General features: G+C 45.4%; 1 protein-coding gene across 1 annotated transcript; it reads right to left on the reverse strand.

The window, feature by feature from the left end:
- Positions 1-4,851: 4,851 nt before the first annotated feature.
- On the reverse strand, positions 4,852-16,443 carry COMTD1 (catechol-O-methyltransferase domain containing 1). The gene is made up of 7 exons (XM_073353188.1): positions 16,278-16,443; positions 11,795-11,928; positions 10,498-10,603; positions 9,378-9,496; positions 8,924-8,978; positions 6,979-7,112; positions 4,852-5,262 (listed from the first exon to the last, which is right to left on the reverse strand). The coding sequence occupies exons 1-7, from the start codon at positions 16,357-16,359 to the stop codon at positions 5,110-5,112; spliced, it is 783 nt and encodes a 260-aa protein (XP_073209289.1). The 5' UTR covers positions 16,360-16,443; the 3' UTR covers positions 4,852-5,109.
- Positions 16,444-23,832: the final 7,389 nt, after the last annotated feature.

Raw genomic sequence — 23,832 nt, forward strand, 5'->3', positions numbered from 1 at the left:
GAGCCCCTTACTGGGTCTGTCTAGATTAGGAAGGGAATGTGTTCTAAAATACACCACGGACTACTCCACCTGTCCATTGCAGCTGCAGGCAATAGGGCTGGATTTCTTCCCAGCACTGGAGAGCATGCAAGAGGCACCCCTAGCTAGCAATGCAGTGGCCTGTGTGTCATATCCCCAAGCTGGAGCAAACTGCTGGTTAGATTGACCTGGGCCAGTAACTCGTTCCTATGTATATTACGACTAGCAGCCAAGCTCCTTTTAGCCTAGCAGCAAGGACTACACCCCTGTGTGTCTCCTCTCAGCCTGCCCTGGAGGATCCTGCTGGCTAGGGATTCCAGCAGCAGGTTTCTCTTAGACAGTACTCCATTCATTGCATCATTAGGGGCTCTTTCATTATAAGCTTTCTCACTCTCCCCACTCAATCAGCTTCTATGAGCAGCAGCCCAAATACAACAAAGCAGAAAGTCACGTGATAAACATGTGCAGCCATCAGACAGGCAAAGAACCTGGCAGGCGTTCATTGAATAAAGAGAACACAGCAACCTAACCTAACCTAGCAACCTCAAGCAAATGAGAACTATCTTGCTTCTAAAATCTCCACCCACAGAGCAAATTCCCCCTCTGATATGCACCATTATTCTCAGTCCTGTATGCAGTACTTGGTTCAGCGATATCAGTGCAACGGCTGGATTGTGACGGGCTTAGAAATGGGGCCTGAGAATGAGAGATGCCCAGCGTGGCCTGGAGAGGAGAGTTTTCCTCTAAGGTTTCAGAGTAGCAGCCGTGTTAGTCTGTATCCGCAAAAAGAAAAGGAGTACTTGTGGCACCTTAGAGACTAACAAATTTATTTGAGCATAAGCTTTCGTGAGCTACAGCTCACTTCATCGGATGCATTCAGTGGAAAATACAGTGAGGAGATTTTATATACACAGAGAACATGAAACAATGGGTGTTACCATACACACTGTAACGAGAGTGATCACTTAAGGTGGGCTATTACCAGCAGGAGAGCGGGGTGGGGGGGGCACACCTTTTGTAGTGACAAGAAAGTCTGAGGAACAGAGGGGGGTGGGGGGAGAATAGTTTTACTTTGTGTAATGACCCATCCACTCACAGTCTTTATTCAAGCCTAAGTTAATTGTATCCAGTTAGCAAATTAATTCCAATTAACTTAGGCTTGAATAAAGACTGTGAGTGGATGGGTCATTACACAAAGTAAAACTATTCTCCCCCCACCCCCCTCTTTTCCTCAGACTTTCTTGTCAACTGCTGGAAATTGCCCACCTTGATTATCACTACAAAAGGTGTGCCCCCCCACCCGCTCTCCTGCTGGTAATAGCCCACCTTAAGTGATCACTCTCGTTACAGAGTGTATGGTAACACCCATTGTTTCATGTTCTCTGTGTATATAAAATCTCCTCACTGTATTTTCCACTGAATGCATCCGATGAAGTGAGCTGTAGCTCACGAAAGCTTATGCTCAAATAAATTAGTTAGTCTCTAAGGTGCCACAAGTACTCCTTTCCTCTAAGGTTTGGAGCTGTTGGTTTAGTTCTTTGTCTTTTCCAAGCTGCAGATAATGGTGAGTTTCTAGTGTCCTGTCTGGGCACAGCAGAGGGAGCCATAGTGTCCTGCAAAGGGGACCCCAGCTGTGCTGCTGAGACAGATTACTTCACCTTAATTCATTAGTTTGTTAGGTAAAATCTGTAAGACTTTGCCATTCCAGTTCCATTTGTACAGCACCTAGCACAGCGAGGCTCTGACCCTGCTTGGGCCCTCTGGCGTTTACTGCAATACAAGTAATAAAGAGCAGTAATATAGACATTGTGGCACTTTCTTTGGACAGATCCTGCCACCCCAACTCAGCTGAGTAAGGATTGCAGACTTTTTACTCTTGGGTGCCAAACCACAGTCTGCTCTTGTGCCCACTGATGCCAAGGACATAACTCCCTTGACAGCACCGGGCTCTTTGCTTGTGCAATGATGCCCCTGGTTAAGTCATCCATGGGGCCTGAACTCCGGACTTTGTGACCCCAAAACATGCTTCGACTGCCTGAGCTAAAGGATTGGGGTTGTTGCCTTACAGGCAGTAGCAGGCTCTATGCTCCCGCTAGAGGGGGGCAAAAGAACCATGCTTTTCATCTCATAATCAAAGTGCAAATCCCCATTGCCCCCACAAATTCCCCAAAGCTGATTTACCACTTGAATTAAACTACAATTATGTGTTATCAGCAGTCACTTTATAGTAAGGTTGCAGGATTAAATGCAGTTAACTGTGATGAATTCCAGACACATAGGACAGAAGTCTGAAGAGAAGGCCAGGCTCTGAATAACTGGAAGATAGAGTGTAATGTATTCTAAATATTTGATTCAATTAAGCTTCCTTCTGCTCTTTGTTTCAGTTTACAGATGGCTCATCAATCTACAGTTCAGGGACACACCGCTGTTCTTTCTAATGGTAATTATGTGATCAGGATGGAGACAGGTTTGATTAAACACTTGCATGATGTTCTGCATATTTTAAATGGAGCAGCGTCCCGAGCAGAAGCGATACATTGGCCTTGTGCATGCAGATTTAGCCTCATTCACGCAGTAGACCCCATCTGAGCGAAATGAGTGTCTAGTACTGGGGGGGCGCTTTGTGGGTGAAATGAGGTGGTTCCTAGGTTCTAAAGAGAAACTACGGGCTGCTGAGAAGTAGAGCGAGTGGAAAAAACTTCACTTGAAATTATTATTATTATTTTTTTCTTTTTGAACGGCTGGACTAGTAGACAGTCTTTTGAGGAAGGGTCATGGTCCACAAGTCGCACACAAGTCTCTTTTGACTAGTATGTGACAAATCGAATGATGAATGCAGCCAGTAGCAATAAGTACCTAGATAGCTAGAGCTTCACTAGACCAGTTTTGCTGGAAATCTGTAGGATCCTCACAGTAAAGTAAAGGGGGGGGAAAGTCTTATCCTACTCCTCCCTGAGTTGCCCTAGGCACAAATTGAGACCAATGTTCTGGAACAGATGGGTACTGAGGAAATAGTTTCTATCGCAACATGCATGAGACAAGCACCCGTGCCTGCCTGGCTTCTTAGCAGGCCAGAAAGCGCAAGCTGTACAGCAGTGGTCTCCAACCTTTTTATGCCCAAGATCATTTTTTGAATTTAAGGGCAACCCAGGATCTACCCTGCCCCTTCCCCAAAGCCCTGCCCCACTCTCTCCTCCCGCCTGCCCCCCAGGTCGCTTGCTCGCCCCCATCCTCACTCACTTTCAGTGGGCTGTGGTTGGGGTTCTGGACGGGGTGCAGGCTCTGGGCTGAGCCTGGGGCAGGGGATTGGAGTGCAAGAGGGGGTGAGGGGTGCAAGGTATGGGAGGGAGTTTGGGTTCAGGAGGGGGCTCCGGGCTGGGGCAGAGTGTTGGGGTACAGGAGGGGATACAGAGTGCTGGCTCTGGGAGGGGGAGGTCAGGGCTGGGGCAGGAGGTTGGGGTAGGGGGTTGGGATGCAGGAGGGAGCATGGGGTGCTGACTCTGGGAGGGGGGGTCAGGGCTGGGGCAGAGTGTTTGGGTGCAGGAGGCGGTACAGGGTGCTGGCTCTGGGACGGGGGCTCAGGGCTGGGGTGTGGCTTCCTGCCGGGCAGCACTTACCTCTGGCAGCTCCTGGTTTATGGTGTAGCATGGCTGCCGCTAAGGCAGGCTCCCAGCCTAGCCCGCCCCCCCACGCCACTCCCGGAAGGGGCTAATGTGCCCCTGTGGCCCCTGACGGAGGGTCGGGGGACACATGGCTCTGCACGCTTCCCCCTCTGTAAGCACCACCCCTGCAGCTCTCATTGGCCACAGCTCCCCGTTCCTGGCCAATGGGAGCTGTGGGGGCGGTGCTTGCAGACAGGAGCAGCACACAGAGGGAGACCCCCACCCCTCTGGGGCCGCACTGGCCACTTCCGGGAGCGGTGTGGGGCCAGCGCAGGCAGGAAGCCTGTCTTAGGGGCAGCCCCGCTGCGCCGCCGTAGATAGCAATTGACTGGTTGGTGACCATTGCAGTGTACAAGGGGATACTGTATCAGGTACTGGGCATGAGCAACAATGCTACAGGCTCCATGCTGTTTGAGAAATTGATCTTACAGGGAGCTCACAGCCTGATTACACAGTGCCCATCTCTTGTTTTCTTAAGTCTTCACAACCTTATATGTCACTGGCAGCCATCATTCTGTACCCCCTGCATCCCTGCCACTTGTTCCGTAAGTAAGATAACGAGGAACAGCAGCACGCATCTGGCTATGTCCTCTGCATTGTTTAAATCAGCAACACTAACAAAACTGTAGAGTGGCAATCCTCTAACCAGAGTATGTGTCCGCCTACCTCACCAGTCTCCTGGCAACGCTAATGTTATGCTACCTCCCATTCTCCGCTTTGTTGCGAGCGTGACCCTTTTGCTCTTCTGTCAGTGGCACACAGGTTTCATTGTGCTGGGTTACAGCTGCTTTCCTCTCCTGGTTACTCATGCTGCTTCCTGGCTTCATTTCTAGAGTGATTTACAGGGCCACTCCTAAGAGATGGTAAGCACTGTTAAATCCCCTTCGAGAAAATGAAAGCCAAGGAAAGATGGTCTCTTGGTTAACACGCTGAACCGGGCCTGGAGACATCAGGGCTCCATTCCTGGCAGTGCTACAGATTCCCTGTGGGATCTTGGGTAAATCACTTAATCTTTCACTGCTTCAGTGCCCACCCTTTGTCTGTCTTGCCTGTGTAAATGTAAGCTCTTTACAATGGGGAATGTCTGTGTCTCATAATACAAATAATAGTCATTCAGTGTCTTGAAGGAGTGGGCCCTGAAGGAGATTCCTTCCCTCTCTCACGGTCTCTTACAAAGACAACCTAGTGTGGGTTTTTCTTTTTATTATGATATAAAATTATATTCAATTTTAATATAAATCTTTTTTTCTACCATTGTACTTAGATACCTGTAGTTTTTCTGTTCATTTCAAGGGCTGTTTTCCCAGCTTTCTGCTCTTCTGCTGAGACACAAGTTCACAGCACAGCTGCTCCTCATGCTCCACCTTAGTTTTGCCTGAAGATTTGGTGCTTCTCTGTCTCCCTTTCATTGCTCAGCATTTTTCTCCCACTACAGCTTGAACGCTAGTGTCACTCCATCCCCCATGGGGAGCATGCTGATATTGACCCGTACATCTCGGAAGATCTTCTCATTGAGGTGGTGGAGGCTTTGGGTTTCCAGATCGTTCTTGCTTGGCTTCAACACTTTCCCGTGCCATAAAACCTAGTGTAAAAAAAGAATCCCGTGTACACAATCACCCTTACGTTCAAGGTGCACGCTACATCTGACCAGGCTGTGGATGGCACTGACAGTCCAAAGGGAAACGTAGGGTCAAGAGAGAACTTTCTTATTAGAGTTTACAAGACTATGGGCTTCTCTACATTCAGAGTTGTAAGTGTTTAACTAAAAGTGTGATTTTTAAACTGATGAAGTTTAAAAGATGCAAAAGGTTGCGTGGACACACTGCAGTTTAATCCAGATTTATTTCAGTTTATTTTAAACCCATTCAAAAGAGGCTGGAGCTAAACCAACATAAGCCTGGTTTAAACTCATGTAAGTCTATCCACACAGCCTTTTTACAAGCATGTGTTGACAACCCCTTTAACTGCCTTTTGTTAGGCCTTGTCTACACCACAAAGTTTTGCTAGCATAGGTATGTTGGCTCGGAGGGGGGGTGGGTGGGGAAGCACACCCCCAGCCAATATAGCTAAGATGGCAAAACTCCCAGTTTAGACATAACTATGCCAACAAAAGACTGCTTCTGTTGGCTTAGCTAATGTCATGCAGGAAGGTGGTATTGCCATGCTGGCAGAACTCCTGTTGCTGTATACAGTGTCTCCAATAGGAGGCTTGGCTGGCATGGCTATCCCAGGCCAGGCTGTGGTAGTGTAGAAAAGCCCTTGATTATCACAGTGTATCAGATCACAAAGTAGTTGGACAAATCAGGAGTTTGGTTGAAGAGCATTATAATATTTTGCATTTATACTGATAACGCACCACACAGCGGCAGCATACTCCAGTGGGACTGGGAGTCCAGAGTCTATTCCCTGACTTTATGACCTTTGGCAAGTCACTTAATCTTTCTGGTCCTGATTCAGCAGTCCATCCCTATTCAGCCTACCACTTAAGCACATGCTTAACTTTAGGCATGTGCTTGAATCTCATTAGTGTCAATGGAACTTAAGCTTAAGTGACAGGTTGAATAGGGACAAACTCCAGTACATATGTAAATGCTTTGCTTAATTTGGGCCTCTCTGTTTTCACATCTATTTATTGGGAACACCTATACCCAGCTACTCTCATAGTGTGCTTTGATATCCTTGGGAAGAAGGTTCTATAGAAATGCAACATATCTCAGAGCTCTTCGCAAATATGAAGCCTCAGCTCAGCCCTTACAAATAAGTTAAGCCTAATAGAAATAGGTAGACATATGAAAATGTATAGACAGTCCAAAAACAACTAACACTGATCCCTCTCTTTCTTTTTGAGATATACACTTCAATAGTTTCTCTTAAGTATTTGGAAGTCACTTGTAACATGATGATGAATAAAGCAAATGTAGTTTTAGGTATTATGAACAGTTTACAATTGTAGAAGATGCCCTGTAGAAGGATATAACTGTTAAATATCAATATCCTACAAAACATTCTGTAGGTAATACATGAATAGCTTGATAAGATGTTGGTATTCTGCACTTCGTGTGTGTGTGGGCTGAAGTGTACATATATACAGGTTAATGCAAGGTCCTTTTAGTTGCTGCAGATATTAGCTGCGTGTGTCATTAATAGGTAAATAGAACAATCATGTCTTTTTTTTAATCACATTTATATAACTTGGAAACTGAATGCTGTCTTTGGGATCTATGTCCCCTGGGTCCAGGTTGTTACTGGAACTATCTAATGTGACTTAAAGTGGGGGTTCCAGTGGGTTAATACTTACATTAGCAATGGCTATGATTCCCCCTTTCCTTACAAGACGTAAACATTTTTCATAGTACTCATTGTAACTCTGTTTATCTGAATCTATGAAAGCAAAGTCATAGGTCCCAGCTTCACCGTCTGCCAGTAGTTCATCTAGACAGGAAACAAAGTGTGTTGTGATGCCCTGGTTTAACGCTGAATAAAGGGATGAGACAATCCATGTGTGTCAAGGCTCAGAGTCTACAAGGGTCTGGAGAAGCTTACTATCCAATTTTAAAAGCAGCCAGAGCCATAGTGTAGACTGTAGACATGATACTCCTAAATTTGGTTGAGTAAGAGCAGGTCAGGATCCTTTAAACTGGGTTTACACTACTTCTCCTGTTAGTTTTAAAATCAGCTTAGCTGAACTGGTTTAAAAGCTGGTTAGAAATTTTCTCCCTGTAGAAAGACCCTGGATGTTAAATGAATTTTCAGATTGACCAATCAACTGCTGACCACAGTGTTGTAAGTTGGGTCATGCAGAATTCTTACCCAGAAGGCCTTTCGTGGACTTTGCCTGAACATGCATAACCTTTGTGTAATCACAGATGGCAGCAAGTGGTGGTCACCCAGTGGGCTTTTCTCAGGAGTCTCTCATTCCATTTTCCCTTTTTTGGGCCAAAACAAGCAGAACTGGGGTCTGTTAAAACTTTCTTACGCTGCACTCTGGCTGACAGCTCCACACTGGAACTGTCAGCTGCAGAGACCATGGCTGTGGTCCTCCTGAAGGCACTGGAAGCTGAGAGAGAAGTACTTGGCTGTTTATAGCCACACCCACCACCGTCTGTTTTGGGAGGGGACCCCATTTGGAATCTCACTCCCCATTGTAGCATCTCAGTAGTGACCTCCACAGAGGAGAAGGGGAAGAGAGATAGGGTGTTGAGAGGGTATGAAGGAGCAAGGAGCTCATGCAAGTTATCTGCCCCTCTCAAATTGCTTTGCACCCTCTTGTTTTGGAGAACAACTCATGAGGCCTTTTCTGCATGGGGTTAAAGTCAGCAGACAGCCCTGTTGTTATCAGAGTTTGTCTGGGTATGCTGGAGAGCAGAATGTGGCCCAGACAGGGCTAATGTTTGTGCCAGAAGAGAGTGGGTGACAGGCCGCATTAGTCTAGCTACCAGGGAGGACAGCAGCATCAGTCACACTAAGAAGACACTGCCCCATGTGCTAGACTGCTGCTGGACAGTTATTTCTCTTAAAGACACTTCTTCTGAAAAGCTGAGTGTTGGCAAAGCAGCAGCATCCACTGGTGGAATAGATCATTGGCATTCACAATGGGAATAAACCGCTTTTCTGACAGAAAATTTCCCTCCCTAATGCTGCTCCCCTGTGGAACAGTGCTTCCTATTCTACAAACTTGCTCTGCATCTGCCTCTTCCGTGGTCTTGGAAGGCTTTGCTTCCTCCTGACCAGGAATACCAAACTGAATTTCCCCAGATCAGAAATGTCCTGCCTCTGATGCTTGTACGCTAGCTTCTCGACTCCCTCTGCATCTTTCGCTCCTCGGAGAAGACTTTGCTTGCCTAGAATAAACAGATAATCACTTAGAATAGACACTTCATGGGAGAGAAATTGGGCTTTGTCCAATTTAAATCCATCTTAAGCAGCTTTCCCTGTGATAGAATCAGCAAGACAATACCTCTTTTAATATTAAACACAGCAATGGGTTGAGTGGGTAAGTGACCAATCTAACAACGGATGGTGGACGAACAGTTATCCACTCTCTCTCTCTCTCTCCCCCAATATCCGGAAACAGCTGAACTCTTCCTAAATTTCCTTTATATAACAGAGAAGCTGCCCACTGTGACTGATGAAATTGCGTGTTCACCTTTGCTACACAACTCCTAATCTCAGACTTCACATGAGGGACTTCTCCCCAGCCTAGGTCTTCAGCCTGTACTTTTCATATGTGTTATGTTACCTACCAAGTGTTTGAATTGCTGGTTTATACCGCAAGTCTATTTTATGCTCCACTCCTGCCTGAAACGAAAGAGGAAAGGGATTTGATGGAAATAGTTGTGAAATATCTTAAAGTGGGACGCACTCAGAAAAGTCACCATAAAACTGGAGATCCCATACCTACTCTCCCTGTTACTTCCAGAATTCATATAACATTTGGTCGAACAACAGGCCAAGTTTACCAAGTTGCCTCAACTATACTATAGTGCCTAAAGTGAATGCTCACATTCAGTGACACTTGGATTTGGGTGGATAAGTTGGGTAACCCTTTAACTACCTGATTCTTTCCTGCAGCGGCCACATATACACGTCTGAGACTTAGAGGGAAGCAGAATTAAGCCCTCCTGGAACATACTCCTACAATTCTGAGCACTCCTATTCAGAGCATGCAGCATTTAGGGACGGGCAGAGACTATTTACCTCTTTCCACAGCGGCTTTCCAATACTGATGTAATCTTCATTTATATCGCAGGCAACGACTTTGCCATCATCTGGCAAGACTAGTGCCATGTTTAAGGTATTATAGCCTGTAAAAACACCTAGAAAACACATGAGAGAAAGATGTAAGACTCATTTGACCATGAAAACTGATTTAACTGTGAACAAGAAGGGTTTTTTTTATTAAAGAATAAAACCCTCAGAAGAGCTGAGGATCCCAAATTACTCATGAATTAATGCTGTCCATCCCATTACCATGGTAGCATTGTGTAGCTGCTGAAGCCCAATGGACTAGTGGTTGTGAACTCGTTAGTTCTCTAGCTAAATTTACAGCTTTCGTCTGTCAGGGGTCTCCTGGCCTCAGAGTACCATCTTGTATGGCATGAGTTTGACTTTAGGGCATCTCTGAAGGGAAAAAGGAAGAGGAGGGAAGGGAGCCATGGCCAGCATAGCACACTGAATCCTCGTGGGCTGTGTCTGTTGTTCTCTACCTGCAGTAGTGGGCAGCTGCTGTGGATTCTCTAGCCCTGAAAAACAGGGGCTTGAGAATCTCCCTTAGGTCCACCCAAGCCAAGCCCTTTCACTTGGGCTTTGCTTTCTTCTTCCGCTTTTGTCCCATGGTGCTTTCCATGTAAGCCGCTCACACTGCTGTACTGTCAGCCTTGAATTAGGCTTCACCACACCCGTGAGAGGCTGCTATTATCCCCATTGTACAGATGAGGAAACTGAGGCAGGGAAGTCAGGGTCAACACTTTCAGGCATGGCCACTGATATTAAGTACCCAAACTGTGTCCCCTGGGGCCTGATTTCCGGAGGTGCTGAGCACTCACCACTGCAGTTGATGTCAGCGGGGGCTGGGGATTTACAGCACCTTTAAGAATCAGGAACAGGTGTCTCAACTTGGGCACCCAATATCAGTGGTCACTATTGAAAATTTGACTTGCCCCAGGTCAGAGGCAAGAAGCTAACTGAAGGATCCTGCTCTGACCACCTCCCATCACCCTTGGTGTTCTTTGGTAGGCTTGGTGAAGCAGGGAATTATGCTGATATAGCTTCCAAATGATCGGTGTTGGGCCATGCCCTAGCAAATGTGCATTCTTACCTATTTCAATAGCTTTCTTGGCTTTGATGAGTTTGGCCAAGTTTGCCATAAGCTGGGCCTGGTCACAAGACACCATCATTCTACTCCAGGGATGGTCCAAGGTGAGCTAGCAAAGGAAATGATACAAAACTGAAAGGAAGCAGGAAAAGTAAAACTACCCTGAAGTTGCTCTTTCAGGCAGACCTCAAGAGCCCAATGTGATCCTCAGGGTGAGGACAGCATTGGGGTTTATTATTACTGTTGATCTCAGAGAAGCAATTTCTCTTCATTTACCAAAGAAGATACACGTATAAGCAGCTACCATTGTTGTGGGCAAACTTAACAGTGAGGGTAAGTAACCATAGGAGCAACTTACGTAGGGATAGGGGGAATTCTCTGTTACTTGAAGTCTCAAAATCAAGATTGCTGTCTTTCTACAAGTCACGCTCTAGCTCAGCCAGAAGCTATGGGCTTGATGCAAGAATTGCTGGCTGGAATTCTATGGCCTTCTATGACTAGAGGATCATAATGGGTCTTTCTGGCCTTAAAATCAACACATTTGTTTTCTACTTAAATATTTTATATAGGGAGCAATGCAATGATTATGGAGGGGTAGTTTAGCCCAGTGGATAAGGCCCTGCCCTGCCCTGTCCTGGGACCCAGGAGAGCTGGGTTCTATTCTGGCCTTCTGGGTGCCATGGGGCAAGCCACTTCAGTAGTGGGAATCAGGTACTTAAAGAGCTTTGAGACTCTGGGCCTTAGATACCACTACAAATCTGCATACCAGTGGATAGAGAAAAGGCAGTTCTTTGGGGACTAGCAGATCTATGTACTAGACACAGGCACAGACAATATTGAAATGCCTCAATCTATTTAGTTTCACAAAGAAAAGGTTAAGGGGCGACTTGTTTACAGTCTGTAAGTACCTACGTGGGGAACAAATATTTAATAATGAGCTCTTCAAGCTAGCAGAGAAAGGTCTAACATGATCCAATGGCTGGAAGTTGAAGCTAGACAAATTCAGACAGGAAATAAAGCATGCATTTTTGACAGCGTAATTAACGATCAGAACAATTTACCAAAGGTCGTGGTGGATTCTTTATCACTGATCATTTTAAAATTAAGATTGGATGTTTTTCTAAAAGAGCCACTCTAAGAATTATTTTGGGGCAGTTCTCTGGCCTGTGTTATACAGGAGGTCAAACTAGGTGATCACAGTGGTGCCTTCTGGCCCTGGACTCTATGAATCATGGGACATTAATAGCAGTACTGTATACACACCACGCTCCACAAAACGTATCTTGAGAAAAACACTGACCAGTCGCAGCTTCTTTAGGACTGGATGCTCCCGCAGAGAGTGATCCAATATGTATTGCCATAACGGGCTCCCTTTTCCAAGAAGAGTCTTGGATGATCGGGAAATTCCAAAAGCTAAAAATGGATATTTTTTACCTATAAAAAAAATTAAGATATTAAAAGGTTTTGTGTCTCAATGGAAAAAGTTTGCAATGACCAGTTATGCCTTGAGCAAATAAAGACCAAGAAAACTGCCACTGAAGGCTAACAGAACCTTGCTCTGCAAACCCCCTCTAAAGCGTCTGTTCAAATCCAGCCTAGGTCTGCAGTGACTGTAAGCTGACGCTGATGTCGTTCAGTGGCTGATTTTGCCATGAGACGGCACGTTTAATTCAAGGATCTCAAAGCATTTTTCCTAATAATATCCCTGCTTTACAGAGGGGCAAACTGAGGCACAGAGAGGTCTGGTGACTTGCCACGATGACCCAGCGAGTCAGTGACAGAGCGAGGGACAGAACGCGAGCATCCTAGTCCCTGTTCCTCTGCTCAGACCATGCTTCCTCTCACCCCAGCTGATGGGAGAAAATTATCAGCTGCTCTTCTCACCAAAAGAAAAAGCCAAGACCAGGATGCTAAGATGGCAATTTCCAATGTGCTTAGGAGGATACATGTCTGTCTGCAGTCATCCTGCAAGGGGAGGGCTGAGACAGCTCACAGCAGATTTGCTAAGCCCTGGGCCTTTTAATCCTGAGCAGAAGAGCTAATGGGAGGTGTGCTTTGCAGCCTATTGTAGTGCAGTGGCGTAGTGGGTTATACAGACAGACTGGGCCCTTAACAGCATTGTATATTTACTGCCAGAGCGTAGTCAAATCCTGGCCTATAACCCAGTCCTTGTGTTCAGTTCTTGCTAGAAAAGGTCTTTTGGAGAGGACACTCTATCTTGCTATTCACTCTGAGTAGGTTCTCATGGATACATAAAAACAACGAGGAGTCCGGTGGCACCTTAAAGACTAACAGATTTATTTGGGCATAAGCTTTCGCGGGTAAACTCCCCCCCCCCCCCCTCACTTCTTCATGCATCTACATGATGATGCATGCATCTTCCTGCAACCCAATCTTCTTCATGCAGCTACCCCTCTGATACTTGGCACCGTGTATACATAATGCAACCACAAAATGGGGTAGATGTTTGCTTTTCCTGTTCAGCTTATTGAGAACAGACAGACAGTACAAACTGTGAAGCTAAAGCTCAGATCCTGATTTTCCTATACGGGGTCTGTTTGGAGCCTGGACTCTGGCTCACAATATTATGGAAATAGGCGCTAGTTGCAAATTGTTGACAACTCTTGTGAGTTTCACAGTATTTGGTCTCTCTTTCCCAGCTGCAATCACATGATTCCAAGAAGAAAAGGAGTACTTGTGGCACCTTAGAGACTAACCAATTTATTTGAGCATAAGCTTTCGTGAGCTACAGCTCACTTCATCGGATGCATACTGTGGAAGCTGCAAAAGACATTATATACACAGAGACCATGAAACAATACCTTCTCCCACCCCACTCTCCTGCTGGTAATAGCTTATCTAAAGTGATCACTCTCCTTACAATGTGTATGATAATCAAGTTGGGCCATTTCCAGCACAAATCCAGGTTTTCTCACCCCCCCCCTTTCCAAAAACCACACACACAAACTCGCTCTCCTGCTGGTAATAGCTTATCCAAAGCGACCGCTCTCCTGCTGGTAATAGCTTATCCAAAGCGACCACTCTCCTTACAATGTGTATGAAAATCAAGGTGGGCCCATTTCCAGCATAAATCCAGGTTTTCTCACTCCCCCATCCCCATCCACACACAAACTCACTCTCCTGCTGGTAATAGCATATCCAAAGTGACCACTCTCCCTACAATGTGCATGATAATCAAGGTGGGCCATTTCCAGCACAAATCCAGGTCTTCTCACCCTCCCCCCCCAACACACACACAAACTCACTCTCCTACTGGTAATAGCTCATCCAAACTGACCACTCTCCCTACAATGTGTATGATAATCGAGGTGGGCCATTTCCAGCATAAATCCAAGTTTAACCAGAACATCCGGGGGGAGGGGGGGTAGGAGAAAACAAGGGGAAATAGGCTACCTTGCATAATGACTTAGCCACTCCCAGTCTCTATTTAAGCCTAAATTAATAGTATCCAACACCTACAAGATCTCTATCAAGCATTCTTACAACTATAATACCCACCTGCGGAAGTGAAGAAACAGATTGATAAGAGCCAGAAGAGTTCCCAGAAGTCACCTACTACAGGACAGGCCTAACAAAGAAAATAACAGAACGCCACTAGCCATCACCTTCAGCCCCCAACTAAAACCCCTCCGACGCATTATTAAGGATCTACAACCTATCCTGAAGGATGACCCAACACTCTCACAAATCTTGGGAGACAGGCTGGTCCTTGCCTACAGACAGCCCCCCAACCTGAAGCAAATACTCACCAACAACCACACACCACACAACAGAACCACTAACCCAGGAACCTATCCTTGCAACAAAGCCCGTTGCCAACTCTGTCCACATATCTATTCAGGGGACACCATCACAGGGCTTAATAACATCAGCCACACTATCAGAGGCTCGTTCACCTGCACATCCACCAATGTGATATATGCCATCATGTGCCAGCAATGCCCCTCTGCCATGTACATTGGTCAAACTGGACAGTCTCTATATAAAAGAATAAATGGACACAAATCAGATGTCAAGAATTATAACATTCATAAACCAGTCGGAGAACACTTCAATCTCTCTGGTCACGCAATTACAGACATGAAGGTCGCTATCTTACAACAAAAAAACTTCAAATCCAGACTCCAGCGAGAAACTGCTGAATTGGAATTCATTTGCAAATTGGATACTATTAATTTAGGCTTAAATAGAGACTTGGAGTGGCTAAGTCATTATGCAAGGTAGCCTATTTCCCCTTGTTTTTTCCTCCCCCCCTCCCCCCCTGACGTTCTGGTTAAACTTGGATTTATGCTGGAAATGGCCCACCTCGATTATCATACACATTGTAAGGAGAGTGGTCAGTTTGGATGAGCTATTACCAGCAGGAGAGTGAGTTTGTGTGTGTGTCGGGGGGGGGGGGGGGTGAGAAGACCTGGATTTGTGCTGGAAATGGCCCACCTTGATTATCGTGCACATTGTAAGGAGAGTGGTCAGTTTGGATAAGCTACGACCAGCAGGAGAGTGAGTTTGTGTGTGTGTGTTTTTGGGGGGGGGGGGGGTGAGAAAACCTGGATTTGTGCTGGAAATGGCCCACCTTGATTATCATACACATTGTAAGGAGAGTGATCACTTTAGATAGGCTATTACCAGCAGGAGAGTGGGGTGGGAGGAGGTATTGTTTCATGGTCTCTGTGTATATAATGTCTTCTGCAGTTTCCACTGAATGCATCCGATGAAGTGAGCTGTAGCTCACAAAAGCTTATGCTCAAATAAATTTGTTAGTCTCTAAGGTGCCACAAGTACTCCTTTTCTTTTTACAAATACAGACTAAGCCTAAGACTGTTACTCTGATTCCAAGAGACTCTCAACTTTTTTTTTTTAAAGAAAGTTTAGCCCTTATTGTTGCAGAGGGAAAAAAAAAAAAACTTGAACATGGGACTCCTAAAGGATCAGAACCCAAGTTTTATTTTTCTGCAAACCTCATGATTTGTAAGCCAAATCTCACGATTTTCAATGCTTGGGGCTAGCTATACTGCAGGATGCGCAGCATGCAATCTTGCCCAATGTGCACAGGGTTTGCCATGGATTCCGATAAGTGCTAATCCTACAATGAATCTGCTAGTGCAAACCCATGCAGAGTCCTAAGACAGGCAAAGGAGTCCACCCGAGTCACTCTCATTGCAGGATCAGGATTTTATTTGGTCTCCTGCCTCAGGCAGTGGCCAGCTTCTGACACGGGAAGGTGAACCAGCCAGCGTGCCCCTGGGCAGTGCTTGGGGACTGGAGTAAGGGGAATTCCTTCCTGAGCCCATGCCCAACCTGGGAGCTGTCAGCCTGTGACCTGAAGCATAAGATTCCATTACCCTCGTTAAAATGGATATTGTTAATCTCCAGGCCTTTTGAAAAATTTAACCACAACCTTTAAGTCTATAGAAAGCTCTCTTCTCTCTCCCCCTCGCGCTCTCCCTATACAATATTCTGCACCTTCACTTGGCTAACATTCTAGAAGCCAGCAGTTTTAAGGCCGGCGCCGTCAGCCCTTTTTCCTCTCCGCTTCCCCCAGCATCTAGTAAATTACTTTCTCACCCACGCGCGCGCGCACACACTTTTTTTTTTTTTTTAAATGGGTGGTAAAGTGCGGCTGGATGGAGCACACTTGGTGGTTGTGCTTTGAATCAGAGCGCTGCCTCCTTCTGTTCAACGCGAGCTCACTTCTGGCCCTGGGTCTGGGAACTGGGAGGGTGTGGTGGATTTTATAGATCCGAGAAGAAAGCAGCGCTTACCTGCTAAGACTCCAGTAGCAAAAGCAACCCCTAGGACTGCAGTTCCAATGGCCATTTCTTTAGTTATACTGAAAAAGGGCATTTTGGGTAACGGAGGAAGAAGGAAACAGCAGCAAGATTCAAAATGGATGTTGTTGGGTGCTGCAGCTTTAAGACCAATGACTAACTCACTGAGTGCATTAGGGTTCCTCAGCTAGTAAGCATCACGTGTTTGCAGGGCCTGAGCAAGCATTGCAGCCACGTGATGATCACAAACTACAGTGGGGAGAGAGCAACATCTACAGGCAAGAACAAACAGGGCTTGCTGTAATTCTTTTTATTTATGAGCACTGGCATCTTACAGTGGAGAAGCGAGGCACTCTGAATGAGGCATGAAATCATCATAAACTCAGGTTACAAGTCAGTGCTTGCAAAATTAGCATTTAAATGTTCTAAGGGAATCCAAAGCAATCTCCACTGCAATTGTGGAATCTAATTTTGCAATTACTGGGGAATCTCTGGTTTGGATTACAACAGCCTCAGGCTCTGGGAGATGAAAAAATAGTTAGCAGCGTGACTATAAAGGTCTGCAATATTTATTGTTTTATAGGCAGGGTGTTTGTTTCTGTTAAGATGAATAAATAACTTTGCACCTAGAGGGTCTCAATATTAAAGAAGTTGGTGTAAAATACTTCCAGGGTCTGCAAGACCCAGCTACGTAGGGGCAGTGTGGTCGGGCCATTGGACTGAGAGATTTGGGTTTATTCCCAGCTCTATAGTGACCTGCTGTGTGACCTTGCACAAGCCACTTCTTTTTCTTTCCTTCCCCTCCCACCCTGTGTCTGTCTGTTTTGATTGTAAGCTGTCTGGGGCAGGGAGTCTCACACTACCTGCATCTAGTCCAGTGGGGCTCGGACAGAAACTGCAGGTGCTACTGTAGCACATATACAAATAATAAATAATGCAGCACCTTTCACCTGAATCCCAACTGTATCAAGAAGTACTCTGTAATAGAGTGGCCTGCTTTGGTAAGGCCAAGAGGCCAGGTTCTAGCTAGCCCTCTTCAGTCAGCCCACCCTGTGCCATTCTTAGTTTCCTTCCATTCTAAGGGGACTGGACTAATTGGGGCCAGGTGACAGCCTGAAACTCTGGACCCTCATAAAAGGGCTCAGAAAAGTCTGTAGAACTACAGGGAACAAGTTAGGCTCTTACGGAAAGCCTGGAAGTTGGGTCTGGAAGGACTCCAGGGAAGAAGCTTGCAAGTCAGGGCTTTGTCTCAGAGGGGATGAGTCTATGAAGGGGGAGAGGGCTCCGGGGAAGTAACCTGGAAATTGGGCCTCCATCCTGGAGACTTAAAGGTAACCCAAGAGGGGCTGGGAACAGAATCTGAAAATGAGCTCAAGTAGGGTGGAAAAACCTTTTGTTGATATAGGACGTCTGTTCCCCGGGAAGGGGATTGAACTCTGAGAGTATCCCTGCCAGAGGGCTGAGCCATATGAATCCCCTTGAGAGACAGAAAACCTTGGTGAGGGGAAACTGAGGCAGGGAGTGCCATGATTGTTGGGTCTGTTGATTCCCAGTCCCCTGGTCCCACCAATGTGATCTTAGATCCCCCAGTTCTGTTAGGTTCTCTGTTTTCTGTCCTGCTGGGCATAGAGCTATAGGTGACAACATCTGAAGGCAAATAATAATAATAATAATAATAATACCTAAAGGGTCAGAGGAGGTGGAAGGGACCAGCTGCTCTTATCCCTCATAGAAAGAGAGGGGAGGTGACTTTCTCTCTGAGGTATGCAGTGTACGATAAAGGCTAGTCCCATCTCACTGTTTAACAAAGGTACTTCCCCTTATAATCAAAAGCACAGGCCAGCATGCAGGGTTCTGCTCCTGGGAGCATCAGCAGGAGCAGGGAAGGGGACCAAACCAGAAAGGGAAGGAAAAGGAGTCAGTGAGTGCCCAAAGGCCAGAGTCACTCCTGGTTTGTGCTAGCAGATGCTATGGTGTATGCCACTTGGGAGCGGTTACGATGATGTATGACAACCTCAACTTCGTTCTTCAGGGCGGGGCTGCCCACTGCCCGAGGAATGGCCAGGACTGGGGAGGCCGTAGGGCTGGCCAAGTTGCTAGAGACCTGCACTGATTCTGTTCTAGTCAGGTTCTTAGCCCACCTGCCTCCCCATGCTACCTGAGCACCTGCCGCTAGTGCATGAAGTGTCATGACTAACTTCTGTCACGAGTGGTTCATTCTCTCTCTCCGCCTCCCCGGCAGAGTCCTTGGTGTGCAGGAGAGTGGTTTGCTTTGATGGGGTTTGGGTGGTGGCTGTTTTCAAATGCTACACTGATTCAGTGTAGCCTGGTGCTAGACTCTCTGGAGGGGCTCCCAATGCACCCCTCCCCATCCCAGTGGAAACTGAGGCTGCCCTCCCGAGTGTAGCCCTCGAGAGAGCCACATGGGGAATACTACCTACCCTTCCCTGTCAGGGACAGTTGCTCCCACTGGGGTGCAGTAGGCTTCACTGGCACAAGAAGGAGCCTGAGCCTGCATGAATCTGATCCTGTATTATGCCTCGCCCCTTCAAGAGGAGAACAGAATTTTTCTTTAAAGGGGAAATAATTAAAAAACCCGACTGTGCTCCCATTTCATTGTAGGATGCACATGTAGGCTTCTCGCACACACAGTGCACATTATAGATGGGCCCGGGAGCCCAGGCTTTGGGATTTGGAAAACCCAAAGCAAGGATGGCTCGGGTGTGTGATGTTATGCAGATAAGTGCTGCAGGGGCTGAAATCAGTGGCAAGTCAGGACAGGGGTTTGCTCTCACAGAGCCTGCTGCGCGATGGGGTCCTACAACATGGGGCAGGGATGGCATGGGAGGGGATGGAAGTTGGTAAAAGGTTCCAGTTTTTGCACATCCCTAACTCATAGGAACAAAATAACTGACCATCAGTTCCTTAGTGTAGACCTGGCCTAGAAACGTTGGCAGTATAATGTCAGTTAAGGATGTGATTTTTTTTTTTAAATGAGATTTTTAAACTGGCAAAAGAGTGCTTTTGCTCGTACAGCTCATTTCATTCAGGGAACTAGTATAAACTATCCCAGCAAAAGCACAGTTTTGCCAGTGGAAGCTGTCTTCACTAGGAGCATTTGCTGGTATAGCTATGTGGATAGTAAATGTTGTCTAGTGTAGACTAGACCTTGCTTGACAAGGACTTGAGTTCAGAGCTCTGCAATTCTCTTACAACAGCTGATTGTTCAGGTGTTTGCCATAGTCTGCTCTGCTTCACCACTTGTAGGAGTAACACGAGAAATCTAATCTTAGGTTCTTGGCAAACACGTTTTAAAAGTGAGCCGAAAGATATTTTGTTTGATTTTCGAAGAGTACACGAGTGTATATTCGATTTGGGATCTCACCACTTTCTCTGTGTTCATTTGCTTTTGGAAATGAAGGCATTTCAGTCCCTCTTTTAAATTGCTGCCTTACCAAGGAAGCAGTTAGAAGACATCCTTTTCAAGGCAAGCAAAAGCGTGTGAGGCAATCACAGTGCAACAAACTCCGCTAGGGGCTATAAATCAGATTTGTGACTATGTAGCTCCATCTAGTGGTTATTCTGAATAACTCTAGGGAGAGATTTACTACCGGAAATACTTGTGTTTACATAGAACAGTCTGTAAATTTCAACACTTTCTGTAAATGAGCACACAGGGTTGTGATTTCAGGCCCCATTTCAGCAGGGTACTTAATCATGTGTCTAACTTTAAGCTTGATGGTAGTTTCACTGAAGTCAGTGGGACTATACATGGAATGGGATTACTTATGTATGTTGTTAGGCATGTGCTTCAGTACCTTGCTGAACTGGAGCCTGAATGTTCTTACTAAGCAGTAATTACTCCCCCAGGTGGGAGAGTATTGTCATTTGCCAATCTACAGGGTCTAGCAGTTTTTCCTTTGGTTTAGGTATCTAACTTACATGCATCTAAATATTGGCTGTCACTGAAGTGTAGAAGTTTGAGGTATAGCTCAATCGCTAGAGAGTTAGTTTCTAAACTGAATAGAAGGCAGCCAGCCACTTTTCTGAGACATAATTTCCATTTTACGTAGCTCAGTGGTATGCTAACTGAATAGGAAACGTTAGCTGTCCACCGAATTAGTTCAGATGCAGGCATGCAATGTGCCTGCAGTTATCTGAGCACTCGAATGTTTCGGTAGAAGTCTAGCAGGAGAGGAGTGTGGGAAATAGGTACTGAACTAAGGTTGGCTGTTCTGTTCAGATAAAGACACTAGCCAGTCTGAACTAGACTTGAAAGCAAAATCTGCCCTCGTTTACGTGCAATCCTACTGCAGTCAACTGACTGCCCCATGAAGGACGTAGGGTTGCACAGTTTGTAAGCAAGTTGTTCCCCCGTGTAGTTAGTTCAGTAGATATCGTGGTTCAATGCATGTTCACTGGGACCCAGTTCCTGAAGCACAAGGTAGCCTGAGGACTTCCCCGATTGGAAGCCACCAAAAGTCCATATTCCTGGAGCATGGAGAGCAGGCAGGGTTTGAGTTCAAGGCTGGCCAATCACTGGACAATAGTAGAGTTTGTCCTCCTTTTTTGCTTCTCTTGTTAATTAGCCATAGGGCTGCTTTGTCTGGGATATCTGATCATTTCTTTGTTAGCCATGAAATCCTGCACCTGTAGTGAATACAACAATCCATGTGTGTGGGAGAGTGGGCTGCTTGACCACCATCCATGCACCCCTGCAGATAGGACTGGGGAAGCATATGCCTAATGATAAAGATGAAGGGCATCACATCTGACCTTCTGGGGTTTCACACTCTTGAGCAATGGGATTCCTGTGGCTGCCCCTTAACCTGGATTTCCAGCATGGCACAATGTTACTTGGTCACTGAGCCACCAGCAGAGAATGTTAAGAGAATTGCAATGGGGTTCGCTTCTAGCTCTTTTTCATTCTATTATTCTTCCATGTATCAGTTGCATGAACTGAATCCCAGAGTGCAATCAGCCCTTTCCGAGACACTAATGCTGTTCTGTGACCTGCTTCTAGGTGTTGCTAAAGGGTAAGATTGTCACCTTCTCAGTTCTCTTATTGCTGTAGCTTAGAGATGCAAGACCTTAGTGGTCTGCTCAGTAAGGACCAGTCCATGCTATGATTGAAAGCATGCCGACAACAATCATATTTTAAATATAATTATTGCTAGCATGGTTTTACCAGACCAGAGTGGATGTGGATGACTCTTCTCAGAATGGGACTGTTACTGTATTTGAATATCATTACATACTGTAAGAAAAGGAGTACTTGTGGCACCTTAGAGACTAACAAATTTATTTGAGCATAAGCTTTTGTGAGCTACAGAATGCATCCCAACTGAATGCACCCGATGAAGTGATCTGTAGCTCAGGAAAGCTTATGCTCAAATAAATTGGTTAGTCTCTAAGGTGCCACCATTACTCCTTTTCTTTTTGCGAATACAGACTAACACAGCTGCTACTCTGAAACCTGTTATTACATACTATAGACATCCTTGAGGGGTCCTATATAGCACAGCTCGGGTACCACAGCTCATCGAAAATAATCCTTATCCACACTCTTCAAGGCTAACTAGGGTCTTGATCCTGCAGAGATTCCAGTAGGACTACCTATGGTGTTTGATGCTAGCATGTGTGAAATTTGTTTTCATTCTGAATCTGAACAAAACCAAATATTTTCAAAATCTCCAATGAAATGGAAACTCTGAATTTTTGTTTTAAAAAGTCTGTCGTTTTGGGAAAACACTGTTTGTTTCCAAACAAATTTGTTTAAAAATTTATTTTTTATCCTTTTAAAAATATGTTTTGTTACAACATGATATGCCAGTAGTAATAGTGCATAATGTCATACTGTTTGCAGTGGTGGTGTAGCTGTGCTGCTCTCAGGATAAGAGAGAGACAAGATGGGTGAGGTAATATCTCTTATTGTACCAACTTCTGTTGGTGGAAGGGACAATCTTTTGCGCACCACAGAGCTTTAGCCCTTCATTGTCTTATGACTGCAGAAATTACTCACTTCATTACTCATTTCATTTTAAGAGGTTTCCTATCACATGCTTGAACCCCTGATGCTTAACAATCTATCTCGCCTTCTATTTAGCATGGACACTCTGGTTTCCTTCTCCAGACCTGAAAAAAAGCTCTGTGAAGCTCGCAAGCTTGTCCCTTCCACCAACAGAAGTTGGTCCAATAAAATGTATCACCCACCTTGTCTCTCTCATGTCAAATTATGATGGAATTGAAATATCCTATTAATTTATTTTATTTTAAAAATCATTAATGGCACCTGCTAGTTACTACTGATTGTAACGTCTTATCTTTTCTAAATCAAATGTCTCCTGTTTATGTTGTAATGAAAGTTTTTGCATTTTGAACAGGAAAGGGAGATAAGTACTTAGTGTACTGATTAGAGGAGTAGCTCTGCTCAGTTTCCTTGTGTTAGCCGGGAATGGTTTTTTTTAGGGTGATCATTACAAACAGAAGATCTTGTGATCCAGAAAATAAGAGGTCTCCACCAGTACTAGGTAGCAGCTGCCCTTAATGATTTTAAAAATAAAATAAACATAGAATATTTTGACCAGGATAATATGACATCAGTAGTGCATAACATGACTGGACTTGTCAGTTTAAGTGGTATCATGCATCATTATTACTGGCATGTCATGAAATAATGGAAGAAATATAAAAATGACAAAAACACCACAAATTTCATCCTGAATCAAATTTTTCCAAAACAAAAAATTTCCCCCAGGACATGTCATCACAATCAATAAGATTTTACAAACATGGTTGAAACATCATTTTCCAAACGCATAGAAACCTGCTTCTGCAAAAATTTTCCAACTAACTCCGCTAAGTATAAGACTAGAGACAACAGGTGGATACAGACAGACTCCTGGAGCACAAGGAGACAATGAGACAATATTTGTCAGCTTGATAGGCAGTGATCTCAACATACCAGCAGCCTAACCGTGGTCAAGCTTTTTAGTAGGCATGACAGAAGAGGAGAGTTCTAAGTGGGGATTTGTACGAGGATAAAAAGGTAGCTTTGTGCATGTTTACAAGCTCCTCCCAGGTGTGAAAGGTGCTGGTTTGAAAATCAGTAGCCAGATGCCAGCTTCCAACTGGAGGTGAGAGCTGGCATCATGGTAGTGAATCAGAGATGATAGGGAAAGAAGGTGGGGACAGGTCATGAAGGGCCTGGAAAGTGAAGGCTATTGGCTTATGTTTGGTGCAGAGTTAGTAAAGAAGCGGGAGGGGGAGCGGTTCACAGAGAAGGGTGATGTGGCCAAAATGATGGGCTAGGGAAGTGATCTTTGCAGCAGCATCCTGAATGGATCTGAGCGGGACAAAACTGCATTTTCCCCGGCCAGAGAGAAGGATGTTGCAGGATGGTGAGAGCCTAGACAAGAATTTTAGTGGTGCGGCTGGATAGGAAAGGCCATTTCCTAGACATGCGCTGCAGAAAAAATTTACAGCAGTTAGACATAAGCTGGATGTGAGAACCTAGAGAGAAGTCCCAGTCAAAGATGATGCCCAGTTT

The sequence above is a fragment of the Lepidochelys kempii genome, chromosome 7, assembly GCF_965140265.1.
Source record: "Lepidochelys kempii isolate rLepKem1 chromosome 7, rLepKem1.hap2, whole genome shotgun sequence".
Taxonomy (NCBI): domain Eukaryota; kingdom Metazoa; phylum Chordata; order Testudines; family Cheloniidae; genus Lepidochelys; species Lepidochelys kempii.

Excerpts from the sequence above, each read along its gene's own strand:
- COMTD1 (XM_073353188.1), bottom strand. The coding sequence starts at position 16,359 with ATGCCCTTTTTCAGTATAACTAAAGAAATGGCCATTGGAACTGCAGTC. Across the intron at positions 9,497-10,497 it reads CAAGAAAGCTATTGAAATAG|GTGTTTTTACAGGCTATAAT; the intron begins GTAAGAATGCAC and ends TGTGTTTTCTAG. Across the intron at positions 8,979-9,377 it reads GAAAGCCGCTGTGGAAAGAG|GCAGGAGTGGAGCATAAAAT; the intron begins GTAAATAGTCTC and ends CTTTCGTTTCAG.